Source organism: Amblyraja radiata, chromosome 7, assembly GCF_010909765.2.
Source record: "Amblyraja radiata isolate CabotCenter1 chromosome 7, sAmbRad1.1.pri, whole genome shotgun sequence".
In the NCBI taxonomy this organism is placed as follows: domain Eukaryota; kingdom Metazoa; phylum Chordata; class Chondrichthyes; order Rajiformes; family Rajidae; genus Amblyraja; species Amblyraja radiata.
In genome coordinates, this window is record NC_045962.1 from 87,520,162 (window position 1) to 87,532,757 (window position 12,596).

At 49.1% G+C, this 12,596-nt stretch overlaps 1 protein-coding gene across 2 annotated transcripts in view; it reads right to left on the minus strand.

The window, feature by feature from the left end:
- The window catches only part of ercc3 (ERCC excision repair 3, TFIIH core complex helicase subunit), a 37,192-nt gene extending 24,929 nt beyond the window's left edge, over positions 1-12,263 (minus strand). Inside the window, exons 1-6 of one of the 2 annotated variants that reach the window (XM_033024956.1) lie at positions 12,099-12,227; positions 11,337-11,545; positions 9,832-10,068; positions 7,613-7,662; positions 4,191-4,332; positions 1,372-1,542 (exon numbers count right to left, since the gene is read on the minus strand). In XM_033024956.1, coding sequence (XP_032880847.1) covers positions 1,372-1,542; positions 4,191-4,332; positions 7,613-7,662; positions 9,832-10,068; positions 11,337-11,545; positions 12,099-12,117 — 828 coding nt within the window. In that variant the 5' untranslated portion in view covers positions 12,118-12,227. Of the gene's footprint in view, positions 1-1,371; positions 1,543-4,190; positions 4,333-7,612; positions 7,663-9,831; positions 10,069-11,336; positions 11,546-12,098 lie in introns of both variants that reach the window. The other variant, XM_033024955.1, reaches the window with a different exon arrangement.
- Positions 12,264-12,596: the final 333 nt, after the last annotated feature.

Genomic DNA, 12,596 nt, shown 5'->3' on the forward strand with positions numbered 1-12,596 from the left:
TGCGGTACCCCACTAGTCACTGCCTGCCATTGTGAAAAGGACCCGTTTACTCCTACTCTTTGCTTCCTGTTTGCCAGCCAGTTCTCTATCCACATCAATACTGAACCCCCAATGCCGTATGCTTTAAGTTTGTATACTAATCTCTTATGTGGGACTTTGTCGAAAGCCTTCTGGAATCCAGATACACCACATCCACTGGTTCTCCCCTATCCACACTACTAGTTACATCCTCGAAGAATTCTATAAGATTCGTCAGACATGATTTACCTTTTGTAAATCCATGCTGACTTTGTCCAATCATTTCACCACTTTCCAAATGTGCTGCTATCCCATCTTTAATAACTGACTCTAGCAGTTTCCCCACTACCGATGTTAGACTAACTGGTCTGTAATTCCCCGTTTTCTCTCTCCCTCCCTTCTTAAAAAGTGGGGTTACGTTTGCTACCCGCCAATCCTCAGGAACTACTCCAGAATCTAAAGAGTTTTGAAAGATTATTACTAATGCATCCACTATTTCTGGAGCTACTTCCTTAAGTACTCTGGGATGCAGCCTATCTGGCCCTGGGGATTTATCGGCCTTTAATCCATTCAATTTACCCAACACCACTTCCCGGCTAACCTAGATTTCACTCAATTCCTCCAACTCCTTTGACCCGCGGTCCCCTGCTATTTCCGGCAGATTATTTATGCCTTCCTTAGTGAAGACGGAACCAAAGTAGTTATTCAATTGGTCCGCCATATCCTTGTTCCCCATGATCAACTCACCTGTTTCTGACTGCAAGGGACCTACATTTGTTTTAACTAATATCTTTCTTTTCACATATCTATAAAAACTTTTGCAGTCAGTTTTTATGTTCCCTGCCAGTTTTCTTTCATAATCTATTTTCCTTTCCTAATTAAGCCCTTTGTCCTCCTCTGCTGGCCTCTGAATTTCTCCCAGTCCTCCGGTATGCTGCTTTTTCTGGCTAAAACGTATTCATTCATTCAAGCTAGATGCAGGAAAAATGTTCCCAATGTTGGGCGAGTCCAGAACCAGGGGCCACACACAGTCTTAGAATAAAGGGGAGGTCATTTAAGACTGAGGTGAGAAAAAAAAATTTCACCCAGAGAGTTGTGAATTTGTGGAATTCCCTGCCACAGAGGGCAGTGGAGGCCAAGTCACTGGATGGATTTAAGAGAGAGTTAGATAGAGCTCTAGGGGCTGGTGGAGTCAAGGGATATGGGGAGAAGGCAGGCACGGGTTATTGATTGGGGCCATGATCACAATGAATGTCGGTGCTGGCTCGAAGGGCCCGAATGGCCTCCTCGTGCACCTATTGTCTATGTTTCTATGAAACCTACTGCGTGATTCACTAGGCCACCCGGGTTTACCTGCTTGACTTCAAACGAGACGGTGTGCTGCTCCTCCTCCTCCTCCTCGTCCTTGTCCATCTGCTCGTAGAATTCAAACAGGTCCGTGGGGACGTCGGGTTTGGGGACGACCGGCTCCTCGCTCCGGGAGGTCGAGGCGGCCCCGTTGTTCTGCGTTGTGGGTTTGGGCATCTGCAAGAATCGAATATAGGAGCAAAGAGTTGTACAGAGCCCTAGTGAGACCACACCTGGGGTATTGTGTGCAGTTTTGGTCCCCTAATTTGAGGAAGGACATTCTTGCTATTGAGGGAGTGCAGCGTAGGTTTACAAGGTTAATTCCCGGGATGGCGGGACTGTCATATGCTGAGAGAATGGAGCGGCTGGGCTTGTACACTCTGGAGTTTAGAAGGATGAGAGGGTATCTTATTGAAACATATAAGGTTATTAAGGGTTTGGACACGCTAGAGGCAGGAAACATGTTCCCGATGTTGGGGGAGTCCAGAACCAGGGGCCACAGTTTAAGAATAAGGAGTAAGCCATTTAGAACGGAGATGATGAAACACTTTTTCTCACAGAGAGTTGTGAGTCTGTGGAATTCTCTGCCTCAGAGGGCGGTGGAGGCAGGTTCTCTGGATACTTTCAAGAGAGAGCTAGATAGGGCTCTTAAAGATAGTGGAGTCAGGGGATATGGGGAGAAGGCAGGAACGGGGTACTGATTGGGGATGATCAGCCATGATCACATTGAATGGCGGTGCTGGCTCGAAGGGCCAAATGGCCTCTACTCCTGCACCTATTGTCTATTGTCTAAGATGGCTGCCTGTGACTTGGCTGAAGACCCCGCTCCTGTGCCGTAAGGATCTATATTATAAATTCTCCTTCCACCCACAAAGAGTCATGGAGCGATACAGCGCGGAAACAGGCCCTTCGGCCCAACTTGCCCACGCCGGCCAACATGTCCCAGCTGCACTAGTCCCACCTGCCTGCGTTTGGCCCATATCCCCTCCAAACCTGTCCTATCCATGTACCTGTCTAACTGTTTCTTAAACGTTGCAATAGTCAGCGGGTGAGGCAGCATCTATGGAGTGAAGGAATAGATGACGTTTCGGGTCGAGACCTTTCTTCAGACTCCGTTTTGAGACCTGAAACGTCACCTATTCCTTCGCTCCATAGATGCTGCCTCACCCGCTGAGTTTCTCCAACATTTTTGTCTACCTTCGATTTTTCCAGCATCTTTTCCAGCTCTTTCTTAAACACCTCCTATGGCAGCTCGTTCCGTACACCCACCACACTTTGTGTGAAAAGGTTACCCCTCAGATTCCTATTAAATCTGTTCCCTTTCACCTTGAACCTATGTCATTCTGGTCCTCAATTCCCCTACTCTGGGCAAGAGATAAATTCACAAGTCATGGGTGAAGAATTAGACCATTCGGCCCATCGAGCGGGCCTTTCCAAGGTACCACGGCTGCAGTGTTTAACTCACCCAGAGTCTCATCGGGAGGGAGATGGAGACGTTGCAAGTGAGGGGGTCGGCCACTTAGAACGGAGACGAGGAAACACTTTTTCTCACAGAGAGTTGTGAGTCTGTGGAATTCTCTGCCTCAGAGGGCGGTGGAGGCCGGTTCTCTGGATGCTTTCAAGAGAGAGCTAGATAGGGCTCTTAAAGATAGCGGAGTCAGGGGATATGGGGAGAAGGCAGGAACGGGGTACTGATCGGGGGTGATCAGCCATGATCACTTTGAATGGCGGTGCTGGCTTGAAGGGCCGAATGGCCTACTTCTGCACCTATTGTGTCCACAATTCTCCGCGATTTCTTGCAGGTCTAGGATGGAGCTGTTCCCAAACCGTGCCGTGATGCATCACGATAAAATGCTCCCTACGCGCATCTGTAGAAGTGGGTGGGAGTTGTTGGGGACATGCTGAACTTCCTTAGCCCTTCTGAGGATGTAGAGGCAGTGGTGTTTTTTTAACCCAGAGAGTTGTGAATCTGTGGAATTCTCTGCCACAGAATGTAGTGCAAGCCAATTCAAGAGAGGGTTGAAGATTTAGCTCTTGGGGCTACCGGAACCAAGGGATATGGGGAGAAAGCAGGAACGTGGTCTGATTTTAGATAATCAGCCATGTTCCCGATGTTGGGGGAGTCTACCACGTGAGGGTTGCTCGATGGGTCTCTTAAAGATAGCGGAGTCAGGGGATAAGGGGAGAAGGCAAGAACGGGGTACTGATTGGGGATGATTAGCCGGCGTGCAGGTGACCCTCAAGGGTGGCCATAGACCCTCATCTGCCGCTACCCAGTCTCCCAGGTTAACTGGAGATGGAGATGGAGCTGGAGATGAACAAATACACAATAGACAATAGACAATAGGTGCAGGAGTAGGCCATTTGGCCCTTCGAGCCAGCACCGCCATTCAAGTCCAGAACCAGGGGCCACACAGTCTTAGAATAAAGGGGAGGTCATTTAAGACTGAGGTGAGAAAAAACTTTTTCACCCAGAGAGTTATGAATTTATGGAATTCCCTGCCACAGAGGGCAATGGAGGCTAAGTCACTGGATGGATTTAGGAGTTAGATAGAGCTCTAGGGGCTAGTGGAGTCAAGGGATATGGGGAGAAGGCAGGCACGGGTTATTGACTGGGGACGATCAGCCATGATCACAATGAATGGCATTGCTGGCTCGAAGGGCTGAATGGCCTCCTCCTGCATCTATTTTCTGTTTCTATGTTTCTATCATATTGAATGGAGGTGCAGGCTCGAAGGGTTGAATGGCCTACTCCTGCACCTACTTTCTGTTTGTAAGTCGTGCTATCTTGGTCCACTCTGCTCCCCCCCTCGGTTCTCGCTTACCAACATGGCGGATTTACTGGAGACAGTCCCCATAATGAGTTCCGTCTCGTCGCCCTCTGCTGTGCGCAGTCGGCACTGCTTGATCACCTTGTCCTGCAGCACCCTCTGGATCACGTCGGGATGGGTGCTCTCCACAAAGTACCTGCAGGAACACCACACCAGCTCAGTCCATCACACGCCTCCACCACAGTGGGTACCAGCACCTTCCCTGTCCCTCCTATTCATACGTTCATAAGTCACACATTCATAAGTCCGTGGACAACAAGGGAAATCAGGGATAGTATCAAAACAAAAGATGAAGCATACAAATTAGCCAGAAAAAGCAGCCAACCAGAGGACTGGGAGAAATTCAGAGTCCAGCAGAGGAGGACAAAGGGCTTAATTAGGAAAGGGAAAATAGATTATGAAAGAAAACTGACAGGGAACATAAAAACTGACTGCAAAGGGTTTTATAGATATGTGAAGAGAAAAAGATTAGTTAAAACAAATGTAGGTCCCTTGCAGTCAGAAACAGGTGAATTGATCATGGGGAACAAGGACATGGCAGACCAATTGAATAACTACTCTGGTTCTGTCTTCACTAAGGAAGACATAAATAATCTGCCGGAAATAGCAGGGGACCGGGGGTCAAATGAGATGGAGGAACTGAGTGAAATCCAGGTTAGCCGGGAAGTGGTGTTAGGTAAATTGAATGGATTAAAGGCCGATGAATCCCCAGGGCCAGATAGGCTGCATCCCAGAGTACTTAAGGAAGTAGCCCCAGAAATAGTGGATGCATTAGTGATAATTTTTCAAAACTCTTTAGATTCTGGAGTAGTTCCTGAGGATTGGAAGGTAGCTAATGTAACCCCACTTTTTAAAAAGGGAGGGAGAGAGAAAACGGGGAATTACATACCAGTTAGTCTAACGTCGGTAGTGGGGAAACTGCTAGAATCAGTTATTAAAGATGGGATAGCAGCACATTTGGAAAGTGGTGAAATCATTGGACAAAGTCAGCATGGATTTATGAAAGGTAAATCATGTCTGACGAATCTTATAGAATTTTTCGAGGATGCAACTAGTAGAGTGGATAAGGGAGAACCAGTGGATGTGTTACATCTGGACTTCCAGAAGGCTTTCGACAAGGTCCCACATAAGAGATTAGTATACAAACTTAAAGCACACGGTATTGGGGGTTCAGTATTGATGTGGATAGAGAACTGGCTGGCAGACAGGAAGCAAAGAGTAGGAGTAAGCGGGTCCTTTTCACAATTGCAGGCAGTGACTAGTGGGGTACCGCAAGACTCAGCGCTGGGACCCCAGCTATTTACAATATATATTAATGATTTGGACGAGGGAATTGAATGCAACATCTCCAGGTTTGCGGATGACACGAAGCTGGGGGGGCAGTGTTAGCTGTGAGGAGGATGCTAGGAGGCTGCAAGGTGACTTGGATAGGCTGCGTGAGTGGGCAAATGCATGGCAGATGCAGTATAATGTGGATAAATGTGAGGTTATCTGCTTTGGCGGCAAAAACAGGAAAGTAGACTATTATCTGAATGGTGGCCGATTAGGAAAAGGGGAGATGCAACGAGACCTGGGTGTCATGGTACACCAGTCATTAAAAGTAGGCATGCAGGTGCAGCAGGCAGTGAAGAAAGCGAATGGTATGTTAGCATTCATAGCAAAAGGATTTGAGTATAGGAGCAGGGAGGTTCTACTGCAGTTGCACAGGGTCTTGGTGAGACCACACCTGGAGTAATGCGTACAGTTTTGGTCTCCTAATCTGAGGAAAGACATTCTTGCCACAGAGGGAGTACAGAGAAGGTTCACCAGTCTGATTCCTGGGATGTCAGGACGTTCATATGAAGAATGACTGGATAGACTCGGCTTGTACTCGCTAGAATTTAGAAGATTGAGGGGGGATCTTATAGAAACGTACAAAATTCTTAAGGGGTTGGACAGGCTAGGAAGATTCCATGATGCAGGAAGATTATTCCCGATGTTGGGGAAGTCCAGGACAAGGGGTCACAGTTTAAGGATAAAGGGGAAATCTTTTAGGGCCGAGATGAGGAAAACATTTTTCACACAGAGAGTGGTGAATCTCTGGAATTCTCTGCCACAGAAGGTAGTTGAGGCCAGTTCATTGGCTATATTTAAGAGGGAGTTAGATGTGAGCCTTGTGACTAAAGGGATCAGGGGGTATGGAGAGAAGACAGGTACAGGATACTGAGTTGGATGATCAGCCATGATCATATTGAATGGCGGTGCAGACTCGAAGGGCCGAATGGCCTACTCCTGCACCTATTTTCTATGTTTCTATGTTTCTATAGGAGCGGAATTAGGCCATTCGGCCCATTAGGTCTACTCTGCCATTCAATAATGGCTGATAGACAATAGGTGGAGTAGGCCATTTGGCCCTTCAAGCCAGCACCGCCATTCAATGTGATCATGGCTGATCATCCCCAATCAGTAACCCCGTTCCTGCCTTCTCCCCATATCCCCTGACTGGAGTATTGTGTACAGTTTTGGTCTCCTAATTTGAGGAAGGACATCCTTGTGATTGAGGCAGTGCAGCGTAGGTTCACGAGGCAGGACTGTCATATGAGGAAAGATTGAAAAGACTGGGCTTGTATTCACTGGAGTTTAGAAGGATGAGGGGATATCTTATAGAAACATATAAATATTATAAAAGGACTGGACAAGCTAGATGTAGGAAAAATGTTCCCAATGTTGGGTGAGTCCAGAACCAGGGGCCACAGTCTTAGAATAAAGGGGAGATCATTTAAGACTGAGGTGAGAAAAAACTTTTTCACCCAGAGAGTTGTGAATTTATGGAATTCCCTGCTACAGAGGGCAGTGGAGGCCAAGTCACTGGATGGATTTAAGAGAGAGTTAGATAGAGCTCTAGGGGCTAGTGGAGTCAAGGGATATGGGGAGAAGGCAGGCACGGGTTATTGACTAGGGACGATCAGCCATGATCACAATGAATGGCGGTGCTGGCTCGAAGGGCCGAATAGCCTCCTCCTGCACCTATTTTCTATGTTTCTAAATACATGGAATTAAACTAAGCTCCTATACTAATCTAAATTAAACAAAATATACTAAACTAAACATACTAAACTCTGAAGAAGGGTCTCGACCCGAAACATCACCTATTCCTTCGCTCCATTGATGCTGCCTCACCCGCTGAGTTTCTCCAGCATTTTTGTCTCTTCGATTTTTCCAGCATCCGCAGTTCCTTCTTAAACTAAAGAAAATATGCTAAACTCAACTCTTAAGGAAGAAGCTGTTCTTGATTGAATGGCTGTGAATGGATGGTTTCACACAACAGTGACTGTACTGCAGAAGTTGGGCGTGAAGTGTTCCCAAGAACCAAGCTGTGGGTGTTACTCTGACCTATTGACCGAGCAGACAAGCCGAACGATGGCCAGTTTCCCTACCTGTTGTGTTTCAGCACCAGCTTCAGCTTCCCATAACTAACCGTGCAGAGCTGCGGGAACAAACACAACATCCACACTCAATGAAAATAGGCAAGTATAGCCCAGAAACAGGCCCTTCGGCCCACAATGTCATAGTGATACAGCGTGGACACAGACCCTTCAGCCCAACCAGCCAACATGCACCATCTACACTAGTTCCACCTGCCGAGGTAGTTGAGGCTGGGACTATCCCAACGTTAAGAAACAGTTAGACCTTGGTCCATATCCCTCCAAACCTGCCCAATCCATGCACCTGTCTGTTTCTTAAACGTTGGGATAGTCCCAGCCTCAACTACCTCCTCCGGCAGCTCGTTCCATACACCCACCACTCTTTGTGTGAAAAAAGTTACCCCTCAGATTCCTATTAAATCTTTTCCCCTTCACCTTGAACCTATGTCCTCTGGTCCTCGATTCCCCTACTCTGGGCAAGAGACTCTGTACATCTACCCGATCTATTTCTCTCATGATCTTATACATTCCCATGCCCAACATGATGGCAAGTTGAACTCTGCCTGCACGTGAGCCGTATCCCTCCATTCCCTGCATATCCATGTGCCGATCCAAAAGCCTCTTAAACACCACTATCGTATCTGCCTCCACCCCCACCCCTGGCAGCGCGTTCCAGGCACCCACCACCCTCTGTGTAAATAAACCTGCCCCACACATCTCCTTTAAACTTCGCCCCTCTCACCTTACAGCTACTCTGTACTATTTCTCAATTCCACCTTGGGAAAAAGGTCGTATGTTCATAAGTGACAGGAGCAGAATTAGGCCATTTGGCCGATCAAGTCTACTCTGCTATTCAATCATGGCTGATCTATCTCTCCCTCCTAACCCCATTCTCCTGCCTTCTCCCCATAACCCCTGACACCCGTACTAAGCAAGAATCTGTCTATCTCTGCCTTCAAAATGATCCTATGCACATCTCTAAGTTCACCCCTCAGCCTCCTGCGCTTCAAGGAATTGAGTCCTAGCCTGACCAGCATCCAGTGGTTTGACCTCCTCTGTGGCAAATAATTTCAAAAAGGTTCAGACTGTCTACCCCATCTCTGCCCCTTGCAGTGTGTAAACGTCCATCACATCTCTCTGACACTACAGAGAAATACAATCCAAGTTTGCCCGACCTCCCCTGATAGCAAATACCTTCTAATCCAGGGATCCTTCTGGTGAACTCAAAATGCAGGAGTAACTCAGCGGGACAGGCAGCGTCTCTGGAGAGAACGTTTCGGGTTGAGGCCCTTCTTCGGACCCGAAACTCGACCCAGAACTTCACCCGTTCCTTCGCTCCATAGATGCTGCCTCACCCGCTGAGTTTCTCCAGCATTTTTGTCCACCTTTGATTGTTCCAGCAGCTGCAGTTCCTTCTTAAACATACCTCCTCCGGCAGCTCGTTCCATACACCCACCACCCTCTGTGTGAAAAAGTTACCCCTCAGGTTCCTCTTAAATCTTTTCCCCTTCACCTTGAACCTATGTCCTCTGGTCCTCGAATCCCCTACTCTGGGCAAGAGACTCTGTGCATCTACCCGATCTATTCCCCTCATGATTTTATACACCTCTATAAGATCGCCCCTCATCCTCCTGCGCTCCAAGGAATAAAGTTCTAGACTTCCCAACCTCTCCTAGAAACATAGACAATATGTGCAGGAGTAGGCCATTCGGCCCTTCGAGCCAACACCGCCATTCAATGTGATCATGGCTGATCATCCTCAATCAGTACCCCGTTCCTGCCTTCTCCCCATATCCCCTGACTCCGCTATCTTCAAGAGCCCTATCTAGCTCTCTCTTGAAAGTATCCAGAGAACCGGCCTCCACCGCCCTCTGAGGCAGAGAATTCCACAGACTCACCATTCTCTGTGAGAAAAAGTGTTTCCTCATCTCCGTTCTAAATGGCTTACCCCTTATTCTTAAACTGTGGCCCCTGGTTCTGGACTCCCCCAACATCGGGAACATGTTTCCTGCCTCTAGCGTGTCCAAACTCTCAATGTGCGGGGAACGTTGGTCGGCACGGACTCAGTGGGCCGAAGGGCCTGTTTCTGCGCTGTATCTCTAAACTAAACTAATGATTGAATGGCGGAGTAGACTCGTTGGGCCGAAGGGCCTGTTTCCGCGCTGTATCTCTAAACTAAACTAGCGCTTGGCACGTGACAGTAAAAGGCCGATGGACCCGCTGAGCGTCACCTTAATGAACTGCAGGATGCCATCGGGAATGGAGGTCTTGCTGAGTTTCTGCAGGTACTCGATGATGTCGCTGGTCTGCAGGCCCACGCTGACCGCTGCGTACAGGGAGTAGGCGGTCAGCTTGTACTCGTGCGTGTGCGTCGGGCGGCACACCGGCTCGGCGATCGCCACCAGGAAGTCCTGAGCGTAGTTGTAGACCGGTGAGAAGGCTTCCAGGAAAATGTGCCCGTCGGGAGCCTGCAGCAGGAGCGGGAAGCAAAAAAGGTCACAGCAAAGCAGTAAAAGGAAGCAACATAAACACACACACACAGTGATGGGGTAACTCTACAGTAAACTCTGTGGGTCAGGCAGCAGCATCTGTGGACAACGTGAACTGCACATAATACTACAAATGCAGTCTAACCAGGGGTCACAGTTTAAGAATAAGGAGTAAGCCATTTAGAACGGAGACGATGAAACACTTTTTCTCACAGAGAGTTGTGAGTCTGTGGAATTCTCTGCCTCAGAGGGCGGTGGAGGCCGGTTCCCTGGAGGCTTTCAAGAGAGAGCTAGATAGGGCTCTTAAAGATAACGGAGTCAGGGGATATGGGGAGAAGGCAGGAACGGGGTACTGATTGGGGATGATCAGCCATGATCACATTGAATGGTGGTGCTGTCTCGAAGGGCCGAATGGCCTACTCCTGCACCTATTGTCTATTGTCCTACAGAGCTGCAACATGACTTGCTCACACTTATACTCAAGGCCCCGTCCAATGAAGGCAAGCATACCGTATGCCTTCTTTACCATTACTTTAGTTCGGTGTCGTTTATTGTCACCTGTACCGAGGTGCAGTCATGACTCAGTCTGATTGAAGGGTCCCGACCCAAAACGTCACCTATACATGTTCTCCACAGATGCTGCCTGACCCGCTGAGTTACTCCAGCACTCTGATGAACGTCACCTATTCTCCACAGATGCTGCCTGACCCGCTGAGTTACTCCAGCACTCTGTGAAACGTCACCTATCCATGTTCTCCACAGATGTTGCCTGACCCGCTGAGTTACTCCAGCACTCTGTGAAAAGTCACCTATCCCGCCATCCCGGGAATTAACCTTGTAAACGCTGCACTCCCTCAGTAGCAGGAATGTCCTTCCTCAAATTAGGGGACCAAAACTGCTCACAATACTCCAGGTGTGGTCTCACTAGGGCCCTGTACAACTGCAGAAGGACCTCTTTGCTGCTATATTCGATTCCTCGTGTTATAAAGGCCAACATGCCATTCGCTTTCTTCACTGCCTGCTGTACCTGCATGCTTACTTTCATAGACTGATGAACAAGGACCCCCAGATCCCGTTGTACTTTAGATAGTAATCCAGGTGTGGTCTCACTAAGGCCCTGTACAACTGCAGGAGGACATCTTTGCTCCGACAGTGACTACAAACCAGCAGTCTGAAGAAGGGTCTCTACCAGAAACATCACCTATTTCTTTGAAGTCTATCTTTAGTGGGTTAGTGCCAGGACCTACCACCCAGAGTGGCCGGGAGGAGTGGTCATCCTTCAGGACCATCTGGGTCCTGTAGTCCTTGGCTCCATACTCGTCCTCCTTGACCACAGCCTCCTCCACCTGCTTGCCGGCAGCAGAGGGAATACCTTCCTCCGAGTCCGCTCCTGCTGCCGCATCATCCTCCTCCTCTTCCTCCTCCTCGTTACGCCGCTTCTTCGACTTCTTCTTGTCTGGGGAAAGAATATTCGACCGAGAAGTTTAGTACGCAGAGATACAGGCCCTTCGGCCCACCGAGTCCGTGCCGACCAACCATCACCGCACACTACGCACACCTCCAGATTCAGGGACAGTGGGAGAGGAAAGGGGAGAAGAAGAGGGGGAGAGAGGGGAGAGAGAGGGGGGAGGGGGGAGGAGGGAGAGGGGAGAGAGGAACGAGAAGAGAGAGGAGGGGAGAGGAGAGAGGAGGGGAGAGAGAGAGGAGAGGAGAGGAGAGGAGAGGAGGGGAGGAGAAGAGGGGGGGAGGAGGGAGAGGGGAGAGAGAGGAACGAGAGGGGAGAGAGAGAGGAGGGGAGGGGGGAGAGGAGAGGAGGAGGGGAGAGGGTTGAGAGGGTTGAGGAGGGGAGGAAGGGGGAGGAGAGAGGAGGGGAGAGGGGAGAGGGGAGAGGGGAGAGGGGAGAGGGGAGAGGGGGAGGAGAGGAGAGGAGGGAGGAGAGGGGAGGAGAGGAGAGGAGAGGGGAGAGGTCGGGCCCATGTCCGGGCCCGTGGGCTGTCTGGTCTCCACACCTCGCTCCTTCCTCCCCATGGCGACCAAAGATACTAAAGGAACTCCTGTAGTATATTTGATGGCGACCGTCAGCCGCAGCGGCGTCACCGCGCATGCTCGGGCCCGAGCCACACACGTGACACTCACGCACGTGACAGACTGTTCCCTCCCACACGTCACCCACTCGCCCCCCCACACACGTGACCCACACTTTCTCCTCCCCACACGTGACCCTCTCGTCGTCCCCCCCCCCGTTTCGTACAGTCGTTCAGTATAGTATAGTAGTTTAGTTTATTTAGTTTAGTATATTTAGTTCAGTGTAGTTTAGTAAAGTATCTTAGTATTACGGAGGGGAGGCTGGCTGGACTATGGTGCCTTCCTCACCTTCGGTGCCACTGTGTTATGTTGTGTCGTGGACTTTCAGTGTTTGTGCTTTTTTTTAAATTCTATTTTATTTTTAATATGTTTTATTATTTATTATTATTTATTTATTTTTATGATACTGCCTGTAAGGGAAA